Source organism: Mytilus californianus, unplaced genomic scaffold (assembly GCF_021869535.1).
Source record: "Mytilus californianus isolate M0D057914Y unplaced genomic scaffold, xbMytCali1.0.p SCAF_2, whole genome shotgun sequence".
Lineage (NCBI taxonomy): Eukaryota > Metazoa > Mollusca > Bivalvia > Mytilida > Mytilidae > Mytilus > Mytilus californianus.
The window spans coordinates 138795854-138821359 of record NW_026262668.1 but is presented as its reverse complement, the minus strand read 5'-3'; the positions used below and the strand labels follow the sequence as shown (position 1 = coordinate 138821359).

General features: G+C 30.7%; 1 protein-coding gene across 6 annotated transcripts in view; it reads right to left on the bottom strand.

Annotated features, from left to right (window-relative positions):
• LOC127731224 (tyrosine-protein phosphatase non-receptor type 4-like) overlaps positions 1 to 25506 on the bottom strand; it is a 132196-nt gene that overhangs the window by 55283 nt on the left and 51407 nt on the right. For 4 of the 6 annotated variants that reach the window (XM_052240196.1, XM_052240191.1, XM_052240194.1 and 1 more), the window contains exons 7-14: positions 25376 to 25496; positions 18830 to 18917; positions 17958 to 17999; positions 15066 to 15154; positions 13516 to 13579; positions 12903 to 13063; positions 11291 to 11359; positions 9290 to 9553 (exon numbers count right to left, since the gene is read on the bottom strand). In XM_052240196.1, coding sequence (XP_052096156.1) covers positions 9290 to 9553; positions 11291 to 11359; positions 12903 to 13063; positions 13516 to 13579; positions 15066 to 15154; positions 17958 to 17999; positions 18830 to 18917; positions 25376 to 25496 — 898 coding nt within the window. The remainder of the gene's footprint in view (positions 1 to 9289; positions 9554 to 11290; positions 11360 to 12902; positions 13064 to 13515; positions 13580 to 15065; positions 15155 to 17957; positions 18000 to 18829; positions 18918 to 25375; positions 25497 to 25506) is intronic. The other 2 variants (XM_052240192.1, XM_052240195.1) reach the window with 2 other exon arrangements.

Here is a 25506-nt window from a genome sequence, read left to right as displayed (position 1 = left end):
CCATATCAATTAAGTATTGAAGTGCCCCTCCCCAAGGGTAACTGTCTCTCATTTCACTTTCCTGAAAATCATTTATAAGACTTACTGTCCAAACCATTTACAAATTTACTTAAGAAATCAGGGACCTATTTACTGATATGTAATGTGTAAAACCCTGTACAACACACCAGTCAAACAAACGGTTTGTAACAGATCAGGGATAATTACAATTTACAAATACAACATTCTTACTTTTTTAAACTGAAATGAAATTGTTTCTTTATTATAACAATAGATCACCAAAGTAACATCTAAACAAAACTGTGTAATTAAAGGTTATTATCATTTAAAGTTGGTGGTGGTATCTGTCTGTGACGATTCCTTTTCTTAAAGGATTTTAATACAATGAAATACATGTGGGCAGAAAACAACTGTCAAAGGTCATCTTGAAATAATTTCATAAAAAATAAAATAAAAACAATTGTCTTATCCTTAAGAATCAGATACCCATATTTTACAAAACTGTTCAATATTTATTAATTAATTAAGAATTTAATAAAAGAAGAATGTGTCTGAGGACACGATTGCCCCCGCTCATGCTTTGTAATTTTCCAAGTTATAAAGGGGCATAACTCTAGAACGGTAAATGATTCATATCTCAAATTCAAACTCTGTCTGTGTGTTGTGGTTCTTAGCATTGCCTATGAGTTTCATAAAATTTTAATGAGGAAAACTTAAGTTAGAGTGCAGAAACGAAAAAGGAACGTACGGAAAGATAGAAGGACGGATGGTCAAGGGTAACACTTAATGCCCCCATTGCCTAAGGCATTGGCATAAAAAACAGGCCAACATTACATTTGATTCTCATACCAATTTATAGTCAGCAGTTTTTTCACATTATTAATTAAAAGGTCTATCTATAAGCTAATGAATAACAAACTGTTCAAATAAATTAATAATACAAGATAAATGTAGTCTACTATTCTAATGGATAACAAACTGTTATTAATAATACAAAATAAATGTAGGCTATTATTGTTTTACAACTGTAATTACTTTCATCATCTTTGAAATACATTGCCTCTTTTCAAATATCTTTGAGAAATTAAACACCATATTAGCTCTCTATCCAACTAATTTTCTCTAACAATACCTGTATCTTATATCTCATTCATATATTTTAACTTTTAACAAATAAGTACTTAGTACAATACTATATATAATCCCTAATAGTAATATCCCTATCTTCCCTGACAATAGTAATATAATTATCTCCCCTGACAATAGTTTAACTCAGCAGGAGAGTTCCATGTCAACTTATCCTGTTAGAGTTTCATATATCCCTTATAATATGCCAAGATGACTTTAAAAGGCTTAGTAGGTAAATTTTTTTTTGTATTGTAGGTGACAACAGTAAATGGGAATATTAATATTAAATCACTTGTATATAATGTCCCCTACTCAGGAGCTGTGGAGCTGTATAATCCATGTAGATATACAACTAGGGTGATTAATAAGGGTGATAGACCACATGGAAGATGCCAGTCTATTAATATCAAATAAAAGTGTTTTATAACTTACAACAGTATTAGAAATGATCTCAATAATCTACAAAGGACATTGATAAATCAGCCCAATGCAAGTATGTGCTACTAATCTAGACCCAAAATCTAGACCAATAATAGTTCATCAGGGCAAACAACTAATATTAATTGTAAGAAAAAGTTGATGAATGATTTGATGTGTTGTATTTTATTCATGAAGCAAAATAAAGTGTCCCTACCATTGCCAATGTACTTAAGTAGGAGATGAAGAGAAGAGTTCTTATTCATTCTTCCATAAAAAAATCTTTCATGTGGGTGAAATATTCTTAATTTTGTTAATTCACAAAACCATACAAGGTCTTTCTAAATTTCTCAAAATATCTAAACTATCTTTTTAGTCAAAGACAGCATATAGGACCAGCTAAGCAAAATACTCATTCATGATTGTATGAAAAATATTATAATAATATTGACTTAATAAACCAATATCATGTTTAGCTATTTTGGTTCTCTTTTCTGCCTTTTTATTGCTCCATAACTTTGAACGGATTCTGAAACATTTTTTTCTCTCTATAAGTGATGTCCTATTGTGTGCATAGAACACTGTATACATTAAAAACTTGATAATATTACACAATAGATAATATTTATAATTGATCGTGCCACTTCTATGAATTGTTTGTTGCCATTGATTTTAAAAAATTTATAGATCAGCGAAAACTGGAAGACAAAGATATATTCAATGGAAAGCTAAACTGATAAGGCACTAGCATTACCAATCGGCAAAATTTAGGTCAACTATTTGTCTGAAAGGCCCGTTACATTGGATTGCTGAATATTATCATGGACAATGTAAAATAAATAGTTTGGCTTGCTGAATTGTCTGTGTATAATTATAACTATCAAAATGGAGTTATATATTAATTACATATTTCTTCCCCCATAATACATTATTCCGATCTTTCTTTTGTCTGACATATCAATGCTCTTACTCTGAAATGCTTTGTGTTTAGCCGTGAAGTATTTAATGGCAATTGTCAAGTTTAAAGTTTAAGCTAATTGGACAAATGGAATTTCTAGGAACATACCAGTAACAGTCTCTTCAAGAACGACTCTAACTTTAAAGATCAACTACCAGGATGACTGATTTGCTGTTACACTTTAAGCAGCCATCAATTATTCACAAAAAAAACGATTATCTATACTGATACTGGTTTAACTTCCAGGGGTGAAAAAAAATCTGGGATGATTCTTTAATCAACTAAATCACATTGTTTTGAATTTAAAGATTCATTATATTGAATGAAGCACTATCCTGAAGGTATGAATATCCTTGCAATATGGTGTTCAATACTAGATATCATTTTACATAATGTTGATAACAATAATCACTAAACTGAAAACAAAACTTGTGATGTGTAAACTTGTCCAATCAATCCTAGTATGATTACCTTAAGGTGTATGAACTGTACCTGAAAGAGTTTGAACCAGGTAAAATCTTAGAGAGTGCAAGTATATGATGACATTGTCAATGCTGAGGGATTTATTATTAACAACCAATTATTGTACAATCACTTAAATAACAATTGCCCACCTCCTGGTCAACATTGTAGGATTTTTAATTAACAATGTGTCTCTAATCTCAGAAATCTGATATTTCTTTACATAAATATCCATTTTTTTATGTATATATAAAACTGACCTTGGGGATATTCTATATCATGCCAATATTAGCATATTAATTTGATATTAAATTATTATTCTGACAAATTTCACAGGAAAGATTGATTAAATGAAGCAATTTTCTGTTAGGGTATTGAAATATCACAAAGTAATAATGAATTCCAAACATTATCAATTTGACCGGGGACAGATATTTGGTTGTTGCGTAACTTGAGTAATTTATAACTCTATCAAGTAGTAAACTTATTTAACTGTAATAATACTCAAGCAGCTTATAAGGCTTTTTCAAACATTTAATATGGATTTTTAAAGTTTACAAAAGATTTATAGATGAGCTGTTATTGAATTTTTTTCTGCATATAAATTATAGATCACACAAAAGCAATGCATGTTTATTGGCTATGCATAGTTATATATATAAGGATGGATCTATGCTGGAGATAATCATCTAAAATAGGGTGTGTGTGAGTACAACAGTACCCTGGTATCAATGATAGTAATTATATATAGGGGACAGAGATAAGATCTATAGCCAAGTCTGCCTAAAGACTTTATGTTTGTTTATTCTTAGTTCTCCAATATACATTCAGTATTTAAGCTGGAGTCACAATATTACATGCATACTACAAATCTTTTAAGCCAGAGAATTAATCTGTCTAGTACTGAGCAGGGATATTACATATAATATCAATATGCTCTGAGCGGGGATATTACATATAACATGAATATGCTCTGAGCGGGGATATTACATATAACATCAATATGCTCTGAGTGGGGATATTACATATAACATCAATATGCTCTGAGCGGGGATATTACATATATAATCTATGTGTACTGAGCGGGGATATTACATATAACATCAATATGTTCTGAGCAGGGATATTACATATAACATCTATATGTTCTGAGCAGGGATATTACATATAACATCTATATGCTCTGAGTAGGGATATTACATATAACATCTATATGTTCTGAGCAGGGATATTACATATAACATCTATATGTTCTGAGCAGGGATATTACATATAACATCTATATGTTCTGAGCAGGGATATTACATATAACATCTATATGTTCTGAGCAGGGATATTACATATAACATCTATATGTACTGAGCAGGGATATTACATATAACATCTATATGTTCTGAGCAGGGATATTACATATAACATCAATATGCTCTGAGCAGGGATATTACATATAACATCTATATGTTCTGAGCAGGGATATTACATATAACATCAATATGCTCTCTACTCCGTTAAAAGATTAACATATAACATCAATATGTTCTGTAAAGGGTTAACACATAACATTAATATGTTCTGTACTCGGTTAAAAGGTTAACATATAACATCAACATGTTCTGAACAGGGTTAACAGTTAACATATAACATCAATATGTTCTGTACAGGGTTAACACATAACATTAATATGTTCTGTACTCGGTTAACAGATTAACATATAACATCAACATGTTCTGAACAGGGTTAACAGATTAACATATAACATTAATATGTTCTGTACAGGGTTAACAGATTAACATATAACATCAATATGTTCTCTACAGGGTTAACAGATTAACATATAACATCAACATGTTCTCTACTGAGTTAAAAGATTAACATATAACATCAATATGTTCTGTACAGGGTTAACACATAACATTAATATGTTCTCTACTCGGTTAAAAGGTTAACATATAACATCAATATGTTCTGTACAGGGTTAACAGATTAACATATAACATCAATATGTTCTGAACAGGGTTAACAGATTAACATATAACATCAATATGTTCTGTACTGAGTTAACATATAACATAAATATGTTCTGTACAGGGTTAACAGATTAACATAACATCAATATGTTCTCTACGGGGTTAACAGATTAACATATAACATCAATATGTTCTGTACTGGGTTAACAGATTAACATATAACATCAATATGTTCTGTACAGGGTTAACACATTGCCTGATTTACATTTCACATCTTTTTCTAGTTTCAAGACATTCTGTCCCAAAGCTTTTATGAAGCTAATAAAACTGGAACTTCAAACTTCAACATTCCTTAACTTAATTGTTTGAAATAAAAAAAAAAATGTTTTATTCAAATTTAACATCCAGAATTTAATGTTTTTGTTTAAAAGCTAGAATTTGCCTTTCCTCTTAAATCTAATATATATAATGAAATTTCATTTCAACTGTTTATTATAAAATAAAACCTTAAATGATATGTTTAGAAAATACAATAAAATTTCTGACGGTATATAAAATGTTCATCTTTTAATACCCTCACAATACATTTCAATTTGCAATATATTTGGAATTAAATATGGCTGGCATTCCACACAATTAAAATTTAAAGAAAACCTTGTGAAAATTAAATAACTGTTAAAGTCACCTTTATTCAAAAATGATTAATTATTCTCAAATATCAAAAAGCAGGTGATAAAATAATATTCATGGCTCTACGTCCACATAGATTTTTAATTTTCATTGAATACAGACAGAACATTTAAATTGAATCTCATTAACTTGTTTATAGTTAAGTGCTTTATTATGAAGCAACTTGTTTCAAAGATAAGAGAGTCAGAACCTTACTTTACTTCAAAATGAAGTTCAGACAAACGTTCAAATGTCAGTTAATCTAAATTTAACTTTTGATTGGCAAAACTAGTTTACAGTAATAAAAGCCATACCCTTGTCCTACTTGTCCTATTTGATCAGTTTCTACAAAAGCTTGTAATATCTTTTTATGGATTTCTGAATTTACTGATATCCCACTAACTCAACAGGGTTAATAATCCCACTGACCAATGGTCAACACTACTGCAATCCAACTGACCTAAGGATTGGTTGATTGGTGTTTAATGCCACTTTCAGCACTATTAGCTATTTCATGGCGGTCTTTTAAACAAAGGTTTCTAAATGATAAAGTTGAAGTTGTCTCTTCAATGGTTTTATAAACACCATCATGATTTGGTTGACTATTATCCACTTGTCATAGCCACAATCCCTTTCTCTTCAATGACAATCTTGAACTTGGCTTTTTACAAAATTTTAACTTGCTATGATTAAGACAACGGGTACCACTTGTGTAGCATAATCTTCTCTCCTTTACTTTTAACATATTAATTAATCTTTATCAAAAGCAAAATCCAATGGTGCCTTCTCCCAATTTGTTTTTACCTTATCCCATTCCCCTCTTACTAGAACCATACCAGACACTAACCTAGGGCCCTAGCAACCTGTTGTTCAGTAACTAGTTTTGGTTCACCAATCCCCATCCCATTAACCCAAATAATTCAGTTGTTATATTCCGCTGTTCTACGATTGCTACATTCCCGTTGGAGAAAATTGAACACAAAGAGGGATTGAATTATTACCATCCCATCTAACATTAAGTGTACTGCATATTGACCTTCTAACCTGTTGTTATGGGTAATTAGATACCTATTCACCTATCTGTAAGGTTACCAGTAATCAGACTCTAGATTAACTAGATATTTTAATCCTGATAATCAAAGGTTCTGACATGTCTGTCAAAATTAATAATATTAGCCCTTTAAATGGGAACAGAGGCATTCACTGTGTATTGGAACTATCATACAAGTGGGAGGTTTAGCTAGCTATGAAACCAGGTTTAACTCACCATTTTCTTTTGGAAAATGCCTGTACCAATTTCGGACTATGAGATGTTTTCCATTCCTTTCAATGGCTAATGTTTGATTTTGTCAGTTTTTATGGACTTCCCCTTTTGAATTTACCTTGGAGTTCAGTATTTTTTTCTGATTTTTTTGCACAGAAAATAGGGAACTTTTATAAAGAATTTTTTTTAAGCAATAATTCAACTTGTTTTTTTTCAAATTTAGACCTGGAAGATACTTAATGATTAATTTTACTTTGATAATTTTTTAGTAAATTTATGACATAGACATATTATTTTACTATTCTGATTATGGTTCCCTGATTAGAGTACGTAGTACAATCATTCATAACTAAGTAAACAAAACATGTAATATGATTTAAAATCAATTTTATTCAATGATTTTCAATTTTTCAGTCATGGGTAAAAAATTACAATATATTTTCAATAAAACTAACAAGCACTTCATAGAAACTGATGGATGTGTTGTAGTAAATATGACATAAATTCTTTCTATGTGCATTTAAATTTTTTGTATTGAAATAAAATAGTCAATAAAACTTTTGTGTATACTTAAAATATACAAATATCTCTCAACCTAAAATGTTTTTACCAACATATGTTCTAGAAAAAAAGTTAGAACTATGGCTGCAAGAGAATTACAAGATCCATTAATGTTTGCCCAAGGTCAAGAAGAAAGAAACGGATCACATAGAAGACTGAAATCTCCATCAACAGTACATATATCTACAGCAGGTTATTGTATTGGTTCAATTAACCAAAAATGTATCTGCATTTTGTAATATTCATAAATTGGTTCTGGATTAATCTTTTTTTTTTAAACACAATGACCAATCTTTTTAAAATGTAAGGACAGTCTGAATACCTCTACTCTTTTTTCAATGATAGATTCTATTCAACTTAATGATACTAACATTCAAATCTTTTCTATAATTCACTTAAACAATTAGTTGCAAATACAAAGTATTGTCAAACAGGGAGTGGCCTCCATTTTCAGATCTGGAAATTGCTTACAAGGTACAACTCAACATGATTACAGTTTGTTGTGGGAATATAATAAAAAGTTTAAATACCAATCATCTGTCAACTAGGAATAGGCACTACACCATTTTTATAGTTGTTTTTTTAAAAGTGTTTTATTTGTTCTGATACTGTTGGGTATACTCTGTTATCAACATGTGTAAGATCAATGTGACGTTTAATTAAAATGTTTCTAATCAAAATATTTATAAATTGTAAGTGTTTGTTTCCAATGACCCGACCTTGTTGGCAGGCAATATTACAAATAATCACTTCAAATTCATTACCGACAAACGAAACATATATATTCAACAATGTGTTGTCAAAATCGCTGAAACAACAAAACTTTTAATCACATTAGCCAAGATTAAAATGTCCATTAAATTCTCCAGATAAAAATAAATACTCCAAATTAAACAGGTAAAAGGATAAAATAACTCATCTGAAGTAGGACCTTTGTAAATATCTTAATGTCATTCTTCATACTTATTTTCTTATCTCTTTTTACTCTTTACATTTTTTGTTGATAAAATTTAAAACAGCAAAATAATTGCAATAAAACTTGTATTCATATCTCCCATGTGTGCCTCATTTCATGAAGCACCAAATATATAAATCATATCAAGAAAGATAACTCTGTAATAAATATATCAACTATCAAACACCACAAAACTCTTCAATCCAAATGGTGTAGCTTGAACACAATTTAAAGATAAAGTTTACAGATACAGGAATAAAAGAACATGACTATATTTGTATAATAACCTTAAATTACCTGTATAACATGTGTATAACATATACTGGTAAGATGAAGATAGTTGTTTGCCTTCAGATTTAATTCTGTAATTAGTGTAGATCTACTTAACATCAATCATTTTTAGACCTAATTTCTTTAAATTCACATTAATTGAACTGCCAAAGTATTTTTGAATACAGTCCCATTTCAAAGAGTCCTGTAAAAATCCCTTTTACATCCCAAATCAATGGTAAATCTCATCTAGACATCCACAACCTATGTTGTGACATTCTGTAGTATATAGTGGAGGGGGCGGGGAGAAAAATCCCTAATCAATGGTAAATCTCATCTAGACATCTACAACCTATGTATACGTAGTGTTAAGACATTCTGTAGTATATAGTGGAGGGGGGGGGGGGGAAATCCCTAATCAATGGTAAATCTTATCTAGACATCCACAACCTATGTATACGTAGTGTTAAGACATTCTGTAGTATATAGTGGAGGGGTGGAGAAAAAACAATTTTATATGCTCTTATTAGAGTCAAAGAAATTTGATTGGGAAAGAATGGGGGTCTGTCAGAAGGGATATAAACGGACACATTTATCAAATAGTTGTTGTTTAATGGCAGATAAAATGATGGACTTACTCGTCTGATTTCTCTGAGTGGATAGATGCCCTTGATGATGATCCAACTTTATAATCATGTGGTAACGTTGCTCTGGTTTGATTATTAACACCATCGTAACGTTTGATCGAATGATTGACAGTCATCGCACTATTGTTTGTTCCAGAAAATGTTTGAGATTTTGGTATATTTCTATATCCATCAATAAAGTTTCTTTCTTCCATAATGGTGTTACGTGTATGTCCCCCAACCGTCCGCCGAGCAAAACCTTTACTTGATGATGACCTGTAAATACATATTCATCTAATTGGTACCTTTTTTATATTAAATTGTTAATTTGTATGAGATGTCAAACTGAAAGCACAAGAGGTTGTGGTTGAAGTCTTATAAATCAATTGTAATCAGTTTTATCCAGTTTAAGAATTACACTTTCAATTAAAAATTATTAATACATTATTTTGTATTTTCTTTCTTACCTATGTACCATTTGTACAATATCAAACAAATCTAAGGAAAGGTGTCTATATGGCTTTCTGGTTGTTGTTTACTGTCAGATTGCTGCATCATTGATGAATTCCCAGTCTGTATTTTTTATGACTGTTTGAGTTTGAAGATATTACTACAGGGTTGTACAATCTTTGAAATTAATCTTTTTTTGCCAAATGATGCAAATTTGTGAAGATTTCTATATTTAAGTGATATTGTTGAATTCATTAAAAGACAAAGATTTTAATATTGTTTTTTAAACCTATCTTCCTAAACTGGTCTAAATTTAAAGCTGATCTTTCAGGCAAAATTCTTTAAAAGGTAGAAGTACCATAATTTCACATTATGAATTTACAATACAAGCCATATATTTTATTATAAATTGATAGATAACTAAAAATATTACACTTATGTGATATACAGCTCAGGTGACTTCACCTGAACTTTACCCGTCAGCCAGTTTTCACATTATTTTTTCCATAAAGCTCTTAGTGTAAAGTAGAATTTCCCATTTGCAAGAAAATAAATTAATATGCATATGGTTTTTTATGTACTTATGAATCTAAGTAGTCATTATGAAGACTTGATTATCACTTCAAGTGGTCAATAGTTTACCTCTAAGGATACTTACAAATATAAGCCAAGTTGTAAAGTAATATATGAGTAATAAGCCAGGAGAAGTAAAATGTTTATAAGGATTATTTTTTTGGAAAGCATTCAATATCTATGTTTCAGAATCTACAGGATTGTAGACAAACATTTCAATATTCCTACAAAAAGCACAAGCATATAATTGGTCAAATTTCCCCTGTAAACAACCACTTTGTCTTGATAATCATAATTAAACTCAGAATAAATCTTCTTCCTTTGATCAGGAGCATATAATTGAAGAAAGTTATTAGTTAGTATAAGTGACTTAGGTTTCTAGTTAGTAAAAGAACTACTGTATGTTAAAGTATTTGTTAGTTAAAGAAAACAAAAGTAGCAAATCAAAATAACCAGGCATCTATCTTTATAATCAGATATAAATCAAATATACTATTTACAAAAAATCATTTCTCAAAATGTATTTCCAATTGTACAAGTTTTAAGATGGAATGACAAAAAGAAGGAAAAGCTGTATAACAGTACATGGCAAATAAAATTAAAATATCCTGAAATGCTGATGCATGCAATGAAAACATAGTTCTAAGCCTCAACATTTAAAGCATTTAGGACCAAACTCAAAATGTTATTATAAAAGAAAATTAAATATTTTTTTCTATAATCTACTCATTACTTTTTTTCTTCTAGTCATAAATAATATCTTCTAGAATCTCAAATACTTTCAACTGTAATATTAAAATTGGTTTTATTCAAAAACATTTATTAAATCTATAGTTGTTCTAGAAGAAATATTTACCAAACCAATTTATGACTGACCCCGTATTATTTTTCTTTAACTTGACCGAAGAAAAGACATAAATATCTATACTATAGACCAGCATGCAACATAGCTACACTACACGGAAAGGCACGAGGGAGAAATGTTCTCACCTGCTGAAAGTTCTATCAAGTTTTGCTCGACGTTTATTCTCTTCCAAGGTCTGGTATTCGGTTCTACCACTGTAAATTAGATTATCTCCCTTATCAGAATATCCTGACAGATGCCTGGTCCAAGCATACACATTTGTTTTAGTAATGTGGGTACCAGTTTAAATAGAATGGACAATGACTGAGTCCTCTGTCTCCCTCTTTTCTAGGTTTTTTTATCCTTTTACCCTGTCCCCAAATAAAGACTGAATCTTTGAACAAATTTATTCTTAAATCATTTTAATTTCTTCTAATGAAGTAATTTTTGTGTTGTGTGGTGGTGTTTTAGAACACTCTTTCTACATTTATATATATTTCATTGATGAAGAAAACCATATTTACTACAAATCTTTGGTGATTGACATACAAGTCAAAAGACAAAAGTCATTATTTAGTAAGTGGAAGTAGTGTGATTTGTACAGATATATTGATCACACTGGGAGAACAGAGGCCACACTTTAATTTATATTATTGTCCATTCTTTTACAGTATCAGAAAAACCTTATTCATTCATTACAGAGCATTACAATCAAAAACATTCTACATATTGAATTTATCAGATGCACACCCAACTTTTTAATTAGAGCATTACAAATCTGAATAAAGTTTACTAGTATATATGTTTATATAGAGTGAAATTTTTAAATATACAGCACAAGACTAACTTACTCCTAATAATAGAAGATTTTTTATTAAAGGTCTCATAAAATCAAATCAAAATTAAAAGAATAAGGTTTTTTTGACTTGAACAAACTTGCAGATTAAGCTAAATTCCTAGCAAGAATAGATGATTGTTGTCTAAAAACTACAAACTACAGATAGAGTAAAATAGATATTAGCAGAATATAGATGTCAAATGGAATTTATCTAATCATTTAAAAGATAAATATTCTTATAATATCTCCAAAGACAACACAATTAGGATCAGAGCACAGATGACATTTACCATAGCAACCAGAGGCAATCCAAAAATCATTTATTATGCAATTATAAAATGTACCATGCAATCCTTTGTTTTCTATGTTCCCCCCTCTTTCAATGTGGACCAGTATAGTTTAACATACTTTTGCATTTTCTTGCTAGAAATTTACCAAATATTTGCATAATTACTACTTTTATTAGTCACGCCTTGAACCAGTATATACTATTGTCAACCATGCATAGAATGTCTACTATAATAACAATTGTGTCACCATTATATATATATATGTTGTTTTTTGAATATTTTACTGAACTCTTTCCTCATTTAATAATCAACATATCTTATAATTTACATCTTGATTTTATTTTAGTTCTTTTGTAATTATTTATTATTATTGGTAGTTTTTGGTTTTTTTTTTAATTTCCGTTTTTTTTTTTTCTTTTTTGTGTGTTTCTTTTTTCTATGTTTTCCTTTACATGTCACTACATGTATCCTGCACAAGTACCAAAAAATAGTGGAAAATTCTTACAAGAAAGTTAAATTAGACAGTTGATCACTGTGTTGAGAGCTTGGTTACCAGGTCCAACTTTTGCTGTTAATATTAGTAAATAAACAAAAATCCACAGCACATCAAAGGGAGGCAAATCTACTTACCTATATCGAAATTTTGATCCTAACGAAAATACTTTCTTGGAGGGAGGATTGGGAACATACAAACGAAAAAATGTATGATGTTCTACACATGACTTCCATAAATTTTTACATGACCTATAACTGTTCATATTGAAACCTATTAAATTTTCCACTGAATCATTCTGAAATAAAAAAGAAAGTCATCTTTTTAATATTTCTCTATATGTTAACAATAAAATTATGTATTATTCACAAATTGATTAGTGCTAAATAACATAGATTAAAGAATGTGGATTGTATTGCAGTACAAAAATACATTGACACTTAAAATCTCATAAGAATTAAAGAAATAAAATGAAACAAGATTGCTATATTGTGACTGTGTAAGCTGAATTCAGCAAAGGACTATAGTCACTATAGTACCAAGTATGAAGCTCTCAGTTTTATTTACAAGAGATCATTGTGTAATTTATAATAATTAAAACAACTAGAAAAGGGTGGAGTTTTTATGTTGTTTCAAAATTTATGTCTCAAATCTTCTAATTTGATTTTATCAATTTTAAATTACAGAAAGTGTTGTTGAATTGCATTAAAAGATTATACCACTTCACAACACTCTTCCTTTATTACTTACAACTTCTCTTCGTAGCTGAATGAAAAACTGTTTTCTTTTAAATGAAATTTTAACTATCTTTGCCCTGAAAAAAATATCATTCTAAAATTAATAAAATGAAGTATAAAATTAGAAAAACATGCTAAAACAAGGAAAAAATAATTATGATATGAATTACATTTTACTTGTACACATTTTTTTTTTCTGTTTTTGTGAAAAATACTACCTTCAAAACTAAAGAGAACATTTCTTACTATTCTTAATTTGCTTCTCTTTCTCTATTGTGTAAAACATAAATAATTAATGGTGACGATTGTGTAATAGAACTACAAATATAAAATTCATGCAAAAAGAGATATAAACCAACAGAGTTGTCTTTCCTTCTTTACAATAGTTGACATTCTACTTTTGTGAGTTGTGATTTTAATATCTTGTCAAAATTTATTTTCTATTGTCCTTACTTTGCAGATTTATTTATTCCCTCTTTTCACATCAACTAAAAATTTTCATTATGTTGAATAATAAAATTCAAGGCATACATGCATAAAATCCCAAAATCATGCACTAGACTTAATCATTGGATTAAATATTCATATTGCCCTTTTCACTGATTATTCTCATGATAATAAAATTCAAGGCATACATGCATAAAATCCCAAAATCATGCACTAGACTTAATCATTGGATTAAATATTCATATTGCCCTTTTCACTGATTATTCTCATGTACTCAAATATTAACTAGACATCATAGAGATGGGAGCCATCTCTGTGGGCCCCGCTGTAAATAACAGTTGTCAACTGAAACCAAAGTTTTTGACCTTGAACTATGACCTAGGAAGTTGTACAAACATTATGACACATCCTCTTGTGTTGGTTAATATACATGTCAAGTATAAAGTATGAAATTATAACGGTTCTCTAGATATAGAGCGGACACAATTTGTAAGGGACGGACGGACGGACGGACGGACGGACCGACGGACGGACAGACAGACTGATAACTATAGGGCGACCCGCCACTAGGCGGGGCCTTAATAACAGATGTTTGTTCTTGCTTAAGTTTATGGTACCAACCTTTAAACTGATCTTCTGTACTTTGTTTTTGTGTTTTTGTTAGCTGTTTTTGTGCTTTGTATCGATCTGATGAGTTCAGCTTGTTTCAACTCATGACATTGTTTGTTCTTATATTTTGCTATTATACCACTGTCCCAGGTTCGGGGAGGGTTTTGCACAAGCAAACATGTTTAACCCCTCCACATTCTGTATGTGCCTTTCCCAAGTCAGTAGCCTGTAATTCAGTGGTTGTCGCTTTTTTGCTGTATATCATATTTGTTTTTCTTTCATTGTTTTGTTCATAATTCAGGCTGTTAGTTTTCTTGTTCAAAATGTTTTACATTTGTCATTTCATGGGCCTTTATAGCTCACTATACAGTATGGGTTTTGCTCATTACTGAAGGTCATACAGTGACCTATAGTTGCTAACTTCTATGTCATTGGTCTCTGGTGGAGAGTTGGAACCTAACTATATGATCAACCAATCAAACAGAGGTGACACCTAGCTGTACTTACCATGGGAATGTGTTGATTTTAACATTGTTCTGAAAAACAACCAATCCGACAGAGGTGACACCTAGCTGTATATCAACACTGCTCTGATCCTGTAATATACAGAAATAGAATTATCTTTTCAATTATCATCAACAGAGAGATATTTTTCCTACAATTTTTATCAATGATTACCAATGTTAAATATGTTACTTTATTGTAGCCTATACACAAACATTTTTATTCTCAGTTTTCAACACAGTCAAGCTTTGCACAAAAAAAAAGCAACAATGACAAAAATTTAAAAAAAACCACTTTGGCTTTAAAAAAAACTTTAAAACACCACTGGAAGTATAAAGGAAATATAAGAAAATGCTAAAGAGGGTCGACAGAAATAAATGTTACCCATAGATAACCATATTTCTTTACTCTGTACATGAAAGTATTGTTTCATCTGGTTATAATCTTTGGTTTGAGTTCTATAAATTTTACCAATTCACCAAGTTTCAATTAAACCATATACATTAAATATTCCATTTTAAATAAGCTAACTTTGAGTAAAATAATAATCCAACTACATTGGTATGTTAGATAAACAAACCTTTTTATATATTAATTTATTATATACACATTATATATTATGATGTCCATGCTAATATTATCTCTAATTTTTCTTACTTCATGGCTCTTGCCTTATCAGAATTAAACTGATTTATGGTATCCATAAGTGTGCTTTTAAGGAATAGGTTCTGTTGGGGCCTTTTTTGGCCCCAAATATTGAGTCCATTATTTTATTTTTTTAAGATAAAAAGTGTTTTAAGCTGATGTATGTGTGAGAAAGTGAAGAGGGATGATTTTTGTCGATTCTTTCTTACTAAGCTTTGTCAGTTACATTCAATTCAGTTGAGAATAGAGATTTTTGTGAAAATTGACAAAATCTTCTGGATTTCATACACAATTAGGCCTAGGAAACATAAAAGTGCAGGGTTTGACAAACTAAATATTCATAATTCATTTGTTCTAACAACACAATGTGAAAATAAACAAAATTACCTATTTTCTATCTAGTCATCGTAAAAGCTATGATACTTTGTGAAAATGGCAATTAAATCCTAATTTGAAAATTAAAACTAGAAATTTGGGCCATATCGAGACCTTACCAAACATACACTTTTTGACATGTTGCTATTTTATAAGATTTTACATTTTGATAACACCCTTTGGTCTTAATGGGGGGAGGGGGTAGTTGCCTCATTGGCAATCTTACCACATCTCCTTATTCTATATCAAATATTGTTACTCATGTTAAAATTCCATAACAAACTTATGACTGCCATCCATTATTTTGAACATTCCCTGTTTTACCTCTAAATTAAACTTTCTCAAGGTAAACAAACTTGAACAATTCATTTTGATAGTTTTCAATTAATGCTGTAATTTCAGTTGAGCTATTTACCCTTTTTCCACAGATTTGAGATCAACGTGCACATATTTCTTTATAAATTTTCAGTTGAGCTATTTCCAAAATTAACCAATTCAACTCTGCTAGACTTGAGAGAAAGTTTGTTTTCTGAACAATTTTAATTGATTAAACCTTGAGAATTCATCACTACGATCTAGTAAGGATCTCTTATAAAACTTGATTGTACAATATATTTAAATTTTGCTAGTCAAATAAGAAAATTAACATGCATGCCTTCAACATGGTAGCCAAGGAAAATAACTCAAAATTATTTAAGAGGAAAACTATCTGTTGTTTTTGAAGGATTGAAGATATGACGAAAGAAAGTATGTATACAATGAACCAATCAAAGCAAGGACATTTCTTCCTTCATGCTTTTGCTAAGTTTATATATATATATATATATAAATCAGAAAAGACTTCAAAAATATGCCTTTTCTATTTGATAAAACCATCACCATTAAAGTATAAAGAGAAGCAATATAATCTGGTTCAAACTCAGACTGAAGTAAAAGTCACGTGTTCACTATAGGTTAAAGTGTTTTGATGAAACAGATATTACCCTGATTTAATATTTATTGATACAAGAAACAGAAAACAATAAATCTGTTTATACACAGCTACATGGTACAACAGAATAGAAGGGTAGAAAAACAGAAGAGAAAACAAATAAAGGAATAAACATCATTCTGTCTATAATCTTTTACAATTCTTTTTTTTTTCACTTCATAAGTTTTTTTGTTTTTTTTTTTTTCTTATTGAAACCATTTGCTAGTGAACATATAATGTTACTTATCTCCTTAAACTAACTTGCAGATATTGTTACAGTTATAATCAAATAATTATCCTGTTTGAACCCCTGAAAATTTTAAGCCAATAAAGCAACATCTCCACATTGCAATTAATGATGTGTGACGTTTCATGCAAAACAATTGTTCCTTCAAGTCAGACTAGAAGAAAACATTGCATGCACAATTGAGATAAAACTCGTTGAAATGCCCTTTTGTACATCAATTGGTGACGATTAAAAAAATTGAATTATCATTTATCATAAACTTTAAAACCAGAATTATGTTTTTTTAAAGGTAAATGGTGCCAAGTTCATATTGGTGGGAAATACGATTATATACCAAAATCAACATTTTCAATTCATTGTGACCTTAAATTGTTAATGTCACACTAAATCAAATAAAAGGGAAATACAACAATTGAAAAACAGTGAAAATCACATAACTATTACCTAAAATACGTAAAAAATGTATTTGAGATAAAGTAAAACCTTAAACCCTGATTATGAAATATCTTAAAACCATAAACCCTGATCATGAAATACCTTAACTTTAAACCTTGGAAGTCTTTTCAGTGATCTTTCTGGTAATATTGTAATGCTCATCTTAAAGAGTTAGTACAGTGTTAGTAAATAAACACAGAAAAAAGAAGAAAATTATACTAACAACATTGAATTGTCCCGTTTCTACATCACCAATCATCATTGACTGAAAAAACAAGAAGAATTATCTCCCTTGAAGGAAAAAGTAATTTCAAAATTTTTTGTTATGCTAACTGCCATTACTTTTTTCAGAGCTAAAATTTAGTAATAGAACATGTTTTTTAATTTAGCTTTATATTTAATGATTTTTTTTACTGCTCAAATTCTGTATCATATTTTAAGTTATCTCCCCTTCATATAAAAAAAAATGAAATTCAGATTTAAATATAATTAATTTACATTTCATCATTCAATATTAAAATGTAATTTATCAGACTTCTAACAAGAGAAGATATCAAACCATACAGATGCATTTTGTATGGCACAAGAAAATTTTAAAAAGGGAGATAAATCTTCACAATCAAACTTATAAGGAGTAAGATTAAAAGATTTCTGATTAATCTAATTGAAACCGGCAGTAGCAGAGAAGCATTAAACCACTTTAAGCTTAAGTTACCTCCTGTACAAATATATACATCATTCAAATGATTATTTCAAGTCCAGTTTAATGAGGACATATTTTTTGGAGAAATTAGGCACCATAATTAGTGAAACCTTCAATCTAATAAGATGTAAAAATTGACAAAAAAAATCCAGCTTTCCTTGATAAAATGCAAAAACATTTAAAAATCTACTTTGATGAAATATAAAATTCTCCAACTCAGAAAGGGAAGATTAACTTTTTTTACACTGTAACGATATTTTTTTTAAACAACGCCTTTATCTAAAATTAAGACAACCAACTTTTACTAGAGTGATTGCAGAAATGAAATTTCATCTAAATGATGTCCATCCTAATAAAAATAATCCTTAAATCAGGAGTTATCTCTTCCTTACCCGAGCATTATGTAAATCCACACCATACATCTCTAATCGTTTGGCTTTATCTAAGTAATTATATTCAGCATCGGCAGGATTTTGACCTCTAAAAAATATCCAAAAAAAACCAATGACACAGCCAGCAAATAATACAGACATGAATTGGACATGTTGGAATCTGAATTGAATATATTCTATTAGTTGTATTTCAGTAGTAAACAATGGATAGATTAAGTATAAGATAAAACTAACAGATTTACAGCCCAATACTTCGGGTCAAGTCAATAATTCTTTTTTCTGTTATAAAAGTTTTCTCCTGTCCACCAAAAACAACAATTACTGTCTTTTGATGAGGTAAATATGTGGTTTTATTGACTTTTGAAAAACTGATATTCACTGAGGCCGTTCAAAATTCAATTAAACCACATATTTACAGAAACAAAGGATAGTAATTGTTTTATTCCATATTCCTAGATACAAAGTATTGAATGACAATTATTTTCCTAAACCAATTGTACATCAAACATTTGACCATAAAGTTACATGTAAAAGCATGTGACGTTTCGGGCAGTGAATATCCTTTTTCTTCAGGTACATCAAACATTTGATCATAACATTACATGTGAAAGCATGTGACCTTTAGCCCAGTGAATATACTTCCACAAGTGAATATGCTGTTTTATTCAAAATCCATAATCATATGGAAAATCCTACTTAAGGCGAAGTGTACGTAATTGCACGCCTCTAGCGGAATTTAGGATAAAAAACGTGCGTCGTTAGTTACGCGGGTTATCTCACCTACTCCAAGAAAGGAAAAATGGGCACATGAAAGAATAATAAACTGCTTCGCTGAGCGCAGCTAGATACGCCCACAGAGGTCCAACCCTGAACAGTTGGGGCAAAAATGGACACAATATTCAAGCTTGATTCAGGTCTGAATTTGGATTGTAATTAAATATTTGACATATTATAGGTTTCTGAATAAATGTAGTCAAAGAACTTGAAATTGGTTTATATATGAATTGAATTTATATTCAATTAAAGATTTCTTGCTGTTGTGCAATAGTCCCCAATACTTAGTAAATCTGTTGTCAGACTATAAACAAATAAAGTTCAATTAATTCTCAATGTCATATTAGAAATTTATGGAAATAAAAAGGGAGCTTACATCAATAGATATAAACAATTCACCAAAGTTTCATGAGAATTGGTGACAGCATTTTTGAGTTATTGTCCGAAAACTGGAAAATCACCCCTTTTTTTAATGAATAAAACCCAATAACTCAGAAATGTAAAATGTAAAATTTATAAAATTCTAAAGGGAGCTTACATCAATACATACAAACAATTCACCAAAGTTTCATACGAATTGCTGAAAGAATTTTGGAGTTTTTGTCCGAAAACTGGAAAATCCCCCTTTTTTTTATGAATAAACCTTGTAACTCAGAAACGTTAAATTTAAAATTTATAAAAATGGAAAGGGAGCTCATGTCAATAGATATAAACAATTCACCACAATTTCTTGCAAGTTGGTGAAAGCATTCTTGACTTATTGTCCGAAAACTGGAAAATCCCCCTTTTTTTAATGAATAAAACCCCATAACTCGGAAACGTAAAATCTAAATTTTATAACAAACGAAAGGGAGCTCACGTCAATAGATATAAACAATTCACCAAAGTTTTATGCAAATTGGTAAAAGCATTTTTGAGTTAATGTCCGACATGTTGACGACGGACAGACGGACGGACAGACGGACGGACGGACGGACGGACAGACGGACAACGGTATACCATAATACGTCCCGTAAACGGGCGTATAAAAATGACTTCGTGCGGTCTATCATGAATCCAAACAAGTATTCATGTGCTATCTCAAAACTTCAAAGAAATTATTAGAATGACTCCATTCAGAAATCTGAGTATCCTATTGTGAGTTAGTCTAACTTTATTACCACTGTTTTTGTTTTAGACACGCAGGAGCAGGTACACAATACGACTCGTGTTTTTTTCAACAGAAGGTAAACACGCATAAACAACAAAATTATAACCAAATACACAAATAAACCAGTGACAATTCTGCTTCTATTCGTATCAAATTCATTAAAATCAAACCAGAATTGACCCCACAATATTTTTTGAAAAACCATAGTTTTGAATGAAATTCACAGTGTAGCGTAAAATTGTAGGTAACGAATAATTATATTGCATGTGAATTTGTGTGTTGAACAAGAAAGACGTTGGCATGTCCGTTTTTATGCAATTGAAAATTTCATGATGTTTTATATTTTATTATTTATGTAAAAAGTATAAAAGATACTAAGGGGTAATCGACAACTAGTACAACATAATGAACATTTATAAGCCGAAGGCGAAGAAAAAGCCAACAGCAAAAAAAAAAAAACCATCAGATTCCGTCCACAAAACATTACACACTCAGAAACTAAGAATTGAGCACTATTACATTTATCTCAGAATAAGTAAAATATATGTCATCCAAATCTCAGTTTTCAAGGTGAAGAAAATAAATAGGTGTCTTCTATTCCGTCCGCAATTTTTGGGGAAAGTAAAATCTAAATTTAGAACCATGGTTGAAACTGAAACTACACATGTATGATAAAAATAGAACGTGTTATTTTTTTTTTATCATTCCAATTTCGAAGGGATAGCGAAATATATTTTCTTTTGTTGTGCTTTTGTGTATCATTCAGCAGTAGTATAAGGTAGGGGAAGAAGGGGTAGGGGTGAAGAAAATAAGGTCTACAATGTCGGGGCTTTTCAAGTTATAACCGACTATACGATATGGATTTTTCTCATTGTTGAAGGCCGTATGGTTGCCTATAATAATTGCTTACATCCACATCATTTAAGGTAGCTGTCTAAATGTTGGACGATAAATTTTTCTTAAACTTCTGTAAAAGACTTCTGGGTCAATGTAATTTCAAATTTCAATATAAAAACTGGGGATCACGGACCTTGTTTTTTCGTAATAACACATTGAAATTAACGAAATTTGGGTTATTTTATATTGTTAATATAGGGGAAACTTAAGTTTTCCTTATTGCGGAAACATTAAACGATAGAATTGGCTAAAATTCGATGAGAAAATTGCTTTTCATTAATAAATCCGAAATATCAAATAAAAATAGGGGGTCACGGGCCTTATTTTCTTGAAAAAATCCCCAAAAATTTTAAATATACTTTACGACACTTAATTTTTTGATAGTTCAATCTTTAAATTTCAAGTTTTAGGTATTTTGTTGTATATTAAATGATACTTGGTAAAATATTTTTAAAAGAAAAAAGTATTTTTGCAACATGATCAGAACGGACGCTCAGAAAAAGACACCCGATCTACCTTAAACTGTGGCAGATAGTTGTCTCATTTGCAATCATACCACATCTCCTTATTTTCATATTATATTAACAAAACTGCAATTCATTTGCATTATATACAGGGACAAGTTATATCAAAAACTCCGATCTGTTTTACTTTGCTAAAATTCATATGCGGGTTCTTCTTTTGACCTTATTACAGCCATAAAAATTCTCAAGATAATATGCAGATGCAGTTTTCTTATTTTTTGGGAGTCGTGCATGTGGATATTCAACAAATAATGGTACAAGAAATTATTTCCTTTTTTACTTAAAATCTCCAGCAAACATTATATTATGCTTTGTCGTGTAGTTAAAGAAGAGGGAAAGCGATCGAGACAGGAAATTTTTTAAATAAAATTGCAGAGTTGTGTCACGTGCACGTGTGTGAACCTGACAAATAAAATGGGTTTTGTGCGCAATACCTCGAATAGCGCCGGAAATGGTGAGGATGAAAAGATGCAGCAAATTATATACACTTTTTTAAAATACAAACATGCAGAAATAAGATTTTAAAAAAGACGTGTATTCGCGATCCCAATATTATAACCGATTATTAAAATACGTATAGAATCATTCTGTCAACGCTGTGTTAACCGGGACAATTTCAAACTTGATATTTGATTCATAATTATTAGAACAATACAATATAAAAATAAGAAGATGTGGTATGATTGCCAATGAGACAACTCTCCACAAGAGTCCAAATGACACGGAAATTAACAACTATAGGTCACCGTACGGCCTTCAACAATGATCAAAGCCCATAGTCAGCTATAAATACAAGCATTTCAAAAAAATGTGGAACCCTGTCTAATTAAGAAAAGATGGAGTTAAAGTCTTTACAGTAACTTTCTTTCACTTGCAGTATATTTATTTGCCAATTTGCTTTTTTTTTTTGGCAGCAGAATCATCCTTAAAAAATACTCAGTTTATTTCCTTATCAATTGATTACGCTTGAGCATTTGCAATACTTAGGAAAATGGGTTATAAATAATTCGTAAATATAAATCAACATGTAGACATCATATACGTTCAGGTATTTCACATCCAATATTTTTTGGTAATATTCTTTACAAAGCACAAAAATGTCGGCATTCACCTCAAAAGCTAACCAAAACTTTAAACAGACTTATTCGGAAAGGATATAGTTACGATACTGTTGTCAGGTGATTAAGGGTTGCATATTTTGGTATTAATATTGATTCACTCATAGGGTCTTTGCATCGGAAATAAACACTATTATTCTAAAACCAGTTGTTGGCATGATACGGGTTATGTTCTTCTCATATATTTTATGATTGTATGATACTAAACCCCTAACGGGAGGGATTGTACTTGATTTTCATATGATGAAGACATAATCTTTCAATCAGTTTAATTGAGGTCTGGAGCTGGCATGTCAATAACTGCTAGTAGTCCTTTGTTAATTTATGTATCATTGTCTTTTTGTTTAGTTTCTTTTGTTACCTATTCTGACATCGGACTCGGGCTTCTTTTAAACTGAGTTTTACTATGCGTATTGCTATGTGTTTCTTTATTCTACATTGGCTAGAGGTATAGGGGGAGGGTTGAGATCTCACAAAACATGTTTAACCCCGCCGCATTTTTGCGCCTGTCCGGCAAGTCAGGAGCCTCTGGCCTTTGTTAGTCTTGTATATTTTTTTAATTTTAGTTCATTTATATGTTTTGGAGTTTAGTGTGACGTCCATTTTCACTGAACTAGTACACAATTTTATTTAGGGGCCAGCTGAGGACCACCTCCGGGTGCGGGATTTTTTCACTACGTTGAAGACCCATTGGTGGCCTTCGGCTATTGTCTGCTCTTTGGTCGGGTTGTTGTCTGCTCTTTGGTCGGGTTGTTGTCTGCTCTTCAGTCGGGTTGTTGTCTCTTTGACATATTCCCCATTTCCATTCTCAATTTTATACACACTCACGATTTTGTTTCGACACTGTACGGTATAATAGCGTTATAGAGTTATATCTAGTAGAAATTGTGATGACGTTACAGTAGACATCAATAACGTCGCCGAATGTTTTTTATTCTTTCCGCTAAAAATCAAACTTCCACAGGATATAGCTTGAAAACTAGCACGGTTGCTAAGGACTTTCTTTGCACCAATGGGTTCGTCGTTCATTTTTGAATCGCATATCGATTTTTTTTTAAATTCTGTGGACCAACGAATTAGAAAATCTTGATAAAGTAAAAATATCTGCCGATTTTTATGATTTTCCCTATATATCCTTTGTATTTTTGGCGTATCATGCTGTTAATTTCAACAGCTTGTATCTGAAAAACGAAAACGGTTACCCCTTTTTTTTATTTTATTGTCTGATGTATTTTTAAAAGCAGAATCCACATGTGAAATTAAAAAAAATTCTGTGGAGTAGTTAATTACGTACACTTCGCCTTAAATAATACCAATATGGAGTTGTATATTAAAAGGTTATCCCAAGTGTCCCAAGTCAGGACCCTCTGGCCTTTGTTAGTCTTGTATGTTTTTTAATTTTAGTTCATTTATATGTTTTGGAGTTTAGTGTGACGTCCATTTTCACTGAACCAATACACAATTTTATTTAGGGGCCACCTTAGGACCACCTCCGGGTGCTGGATTTTCTCGCTGCGTTGAAGACCCATTGGTGGCCTTCGGCTGTTGTCTGCTCTTTGGTAGGGTTTTTGTCTCTTTGACATATTCCCCATTTCCATTCTCAATTTTATCACATGATGTTTGTAAAGTATGATGTATGTCGTTCAATATAAATGTTTTTCTTTTTTCCTGTATCTTTATAGTAATGTTCTCTAGACACTGTGATCACATGATGTACGTAAAGAATGATGTATGTCGTTCAATATAAACACTGTGATCACATGATGTACGTAAAGTATGATGTATGTCGTTCAATATAAATGTTTTTCTTTTTTCCTGTATCTTTATAGTAATGTTCTCTAGACACTGTGAGAGAACTGATGCTACACTCAACTGCATTCTACATAAAAGTTCTCCTATAATGTGATAAATAAGGAGGTGTGGTATGATTGCCCATGAGACAACTATCCACCAGGTCACCGTGCTGCCTTCAACAATCAGTAGCATGTACATTTGGTTTGAATGTCAGATTTAGTTTGTACAGTTTCCATGACTACTGGTAAAATAACTACTTTAAATGAGCCTATGCTGTATTTAAAGTTACCTGTGTTGCTTATGTAGATCTGAAACTTGTTTTTCAAATTCTGGTGTTTGATTAGGTATAAATCTGTAATCAGCTAAGTAATTGTCCCGATGTTCATCTGGGTTAAAATCACCGAGCTCAGCTAAAATTAC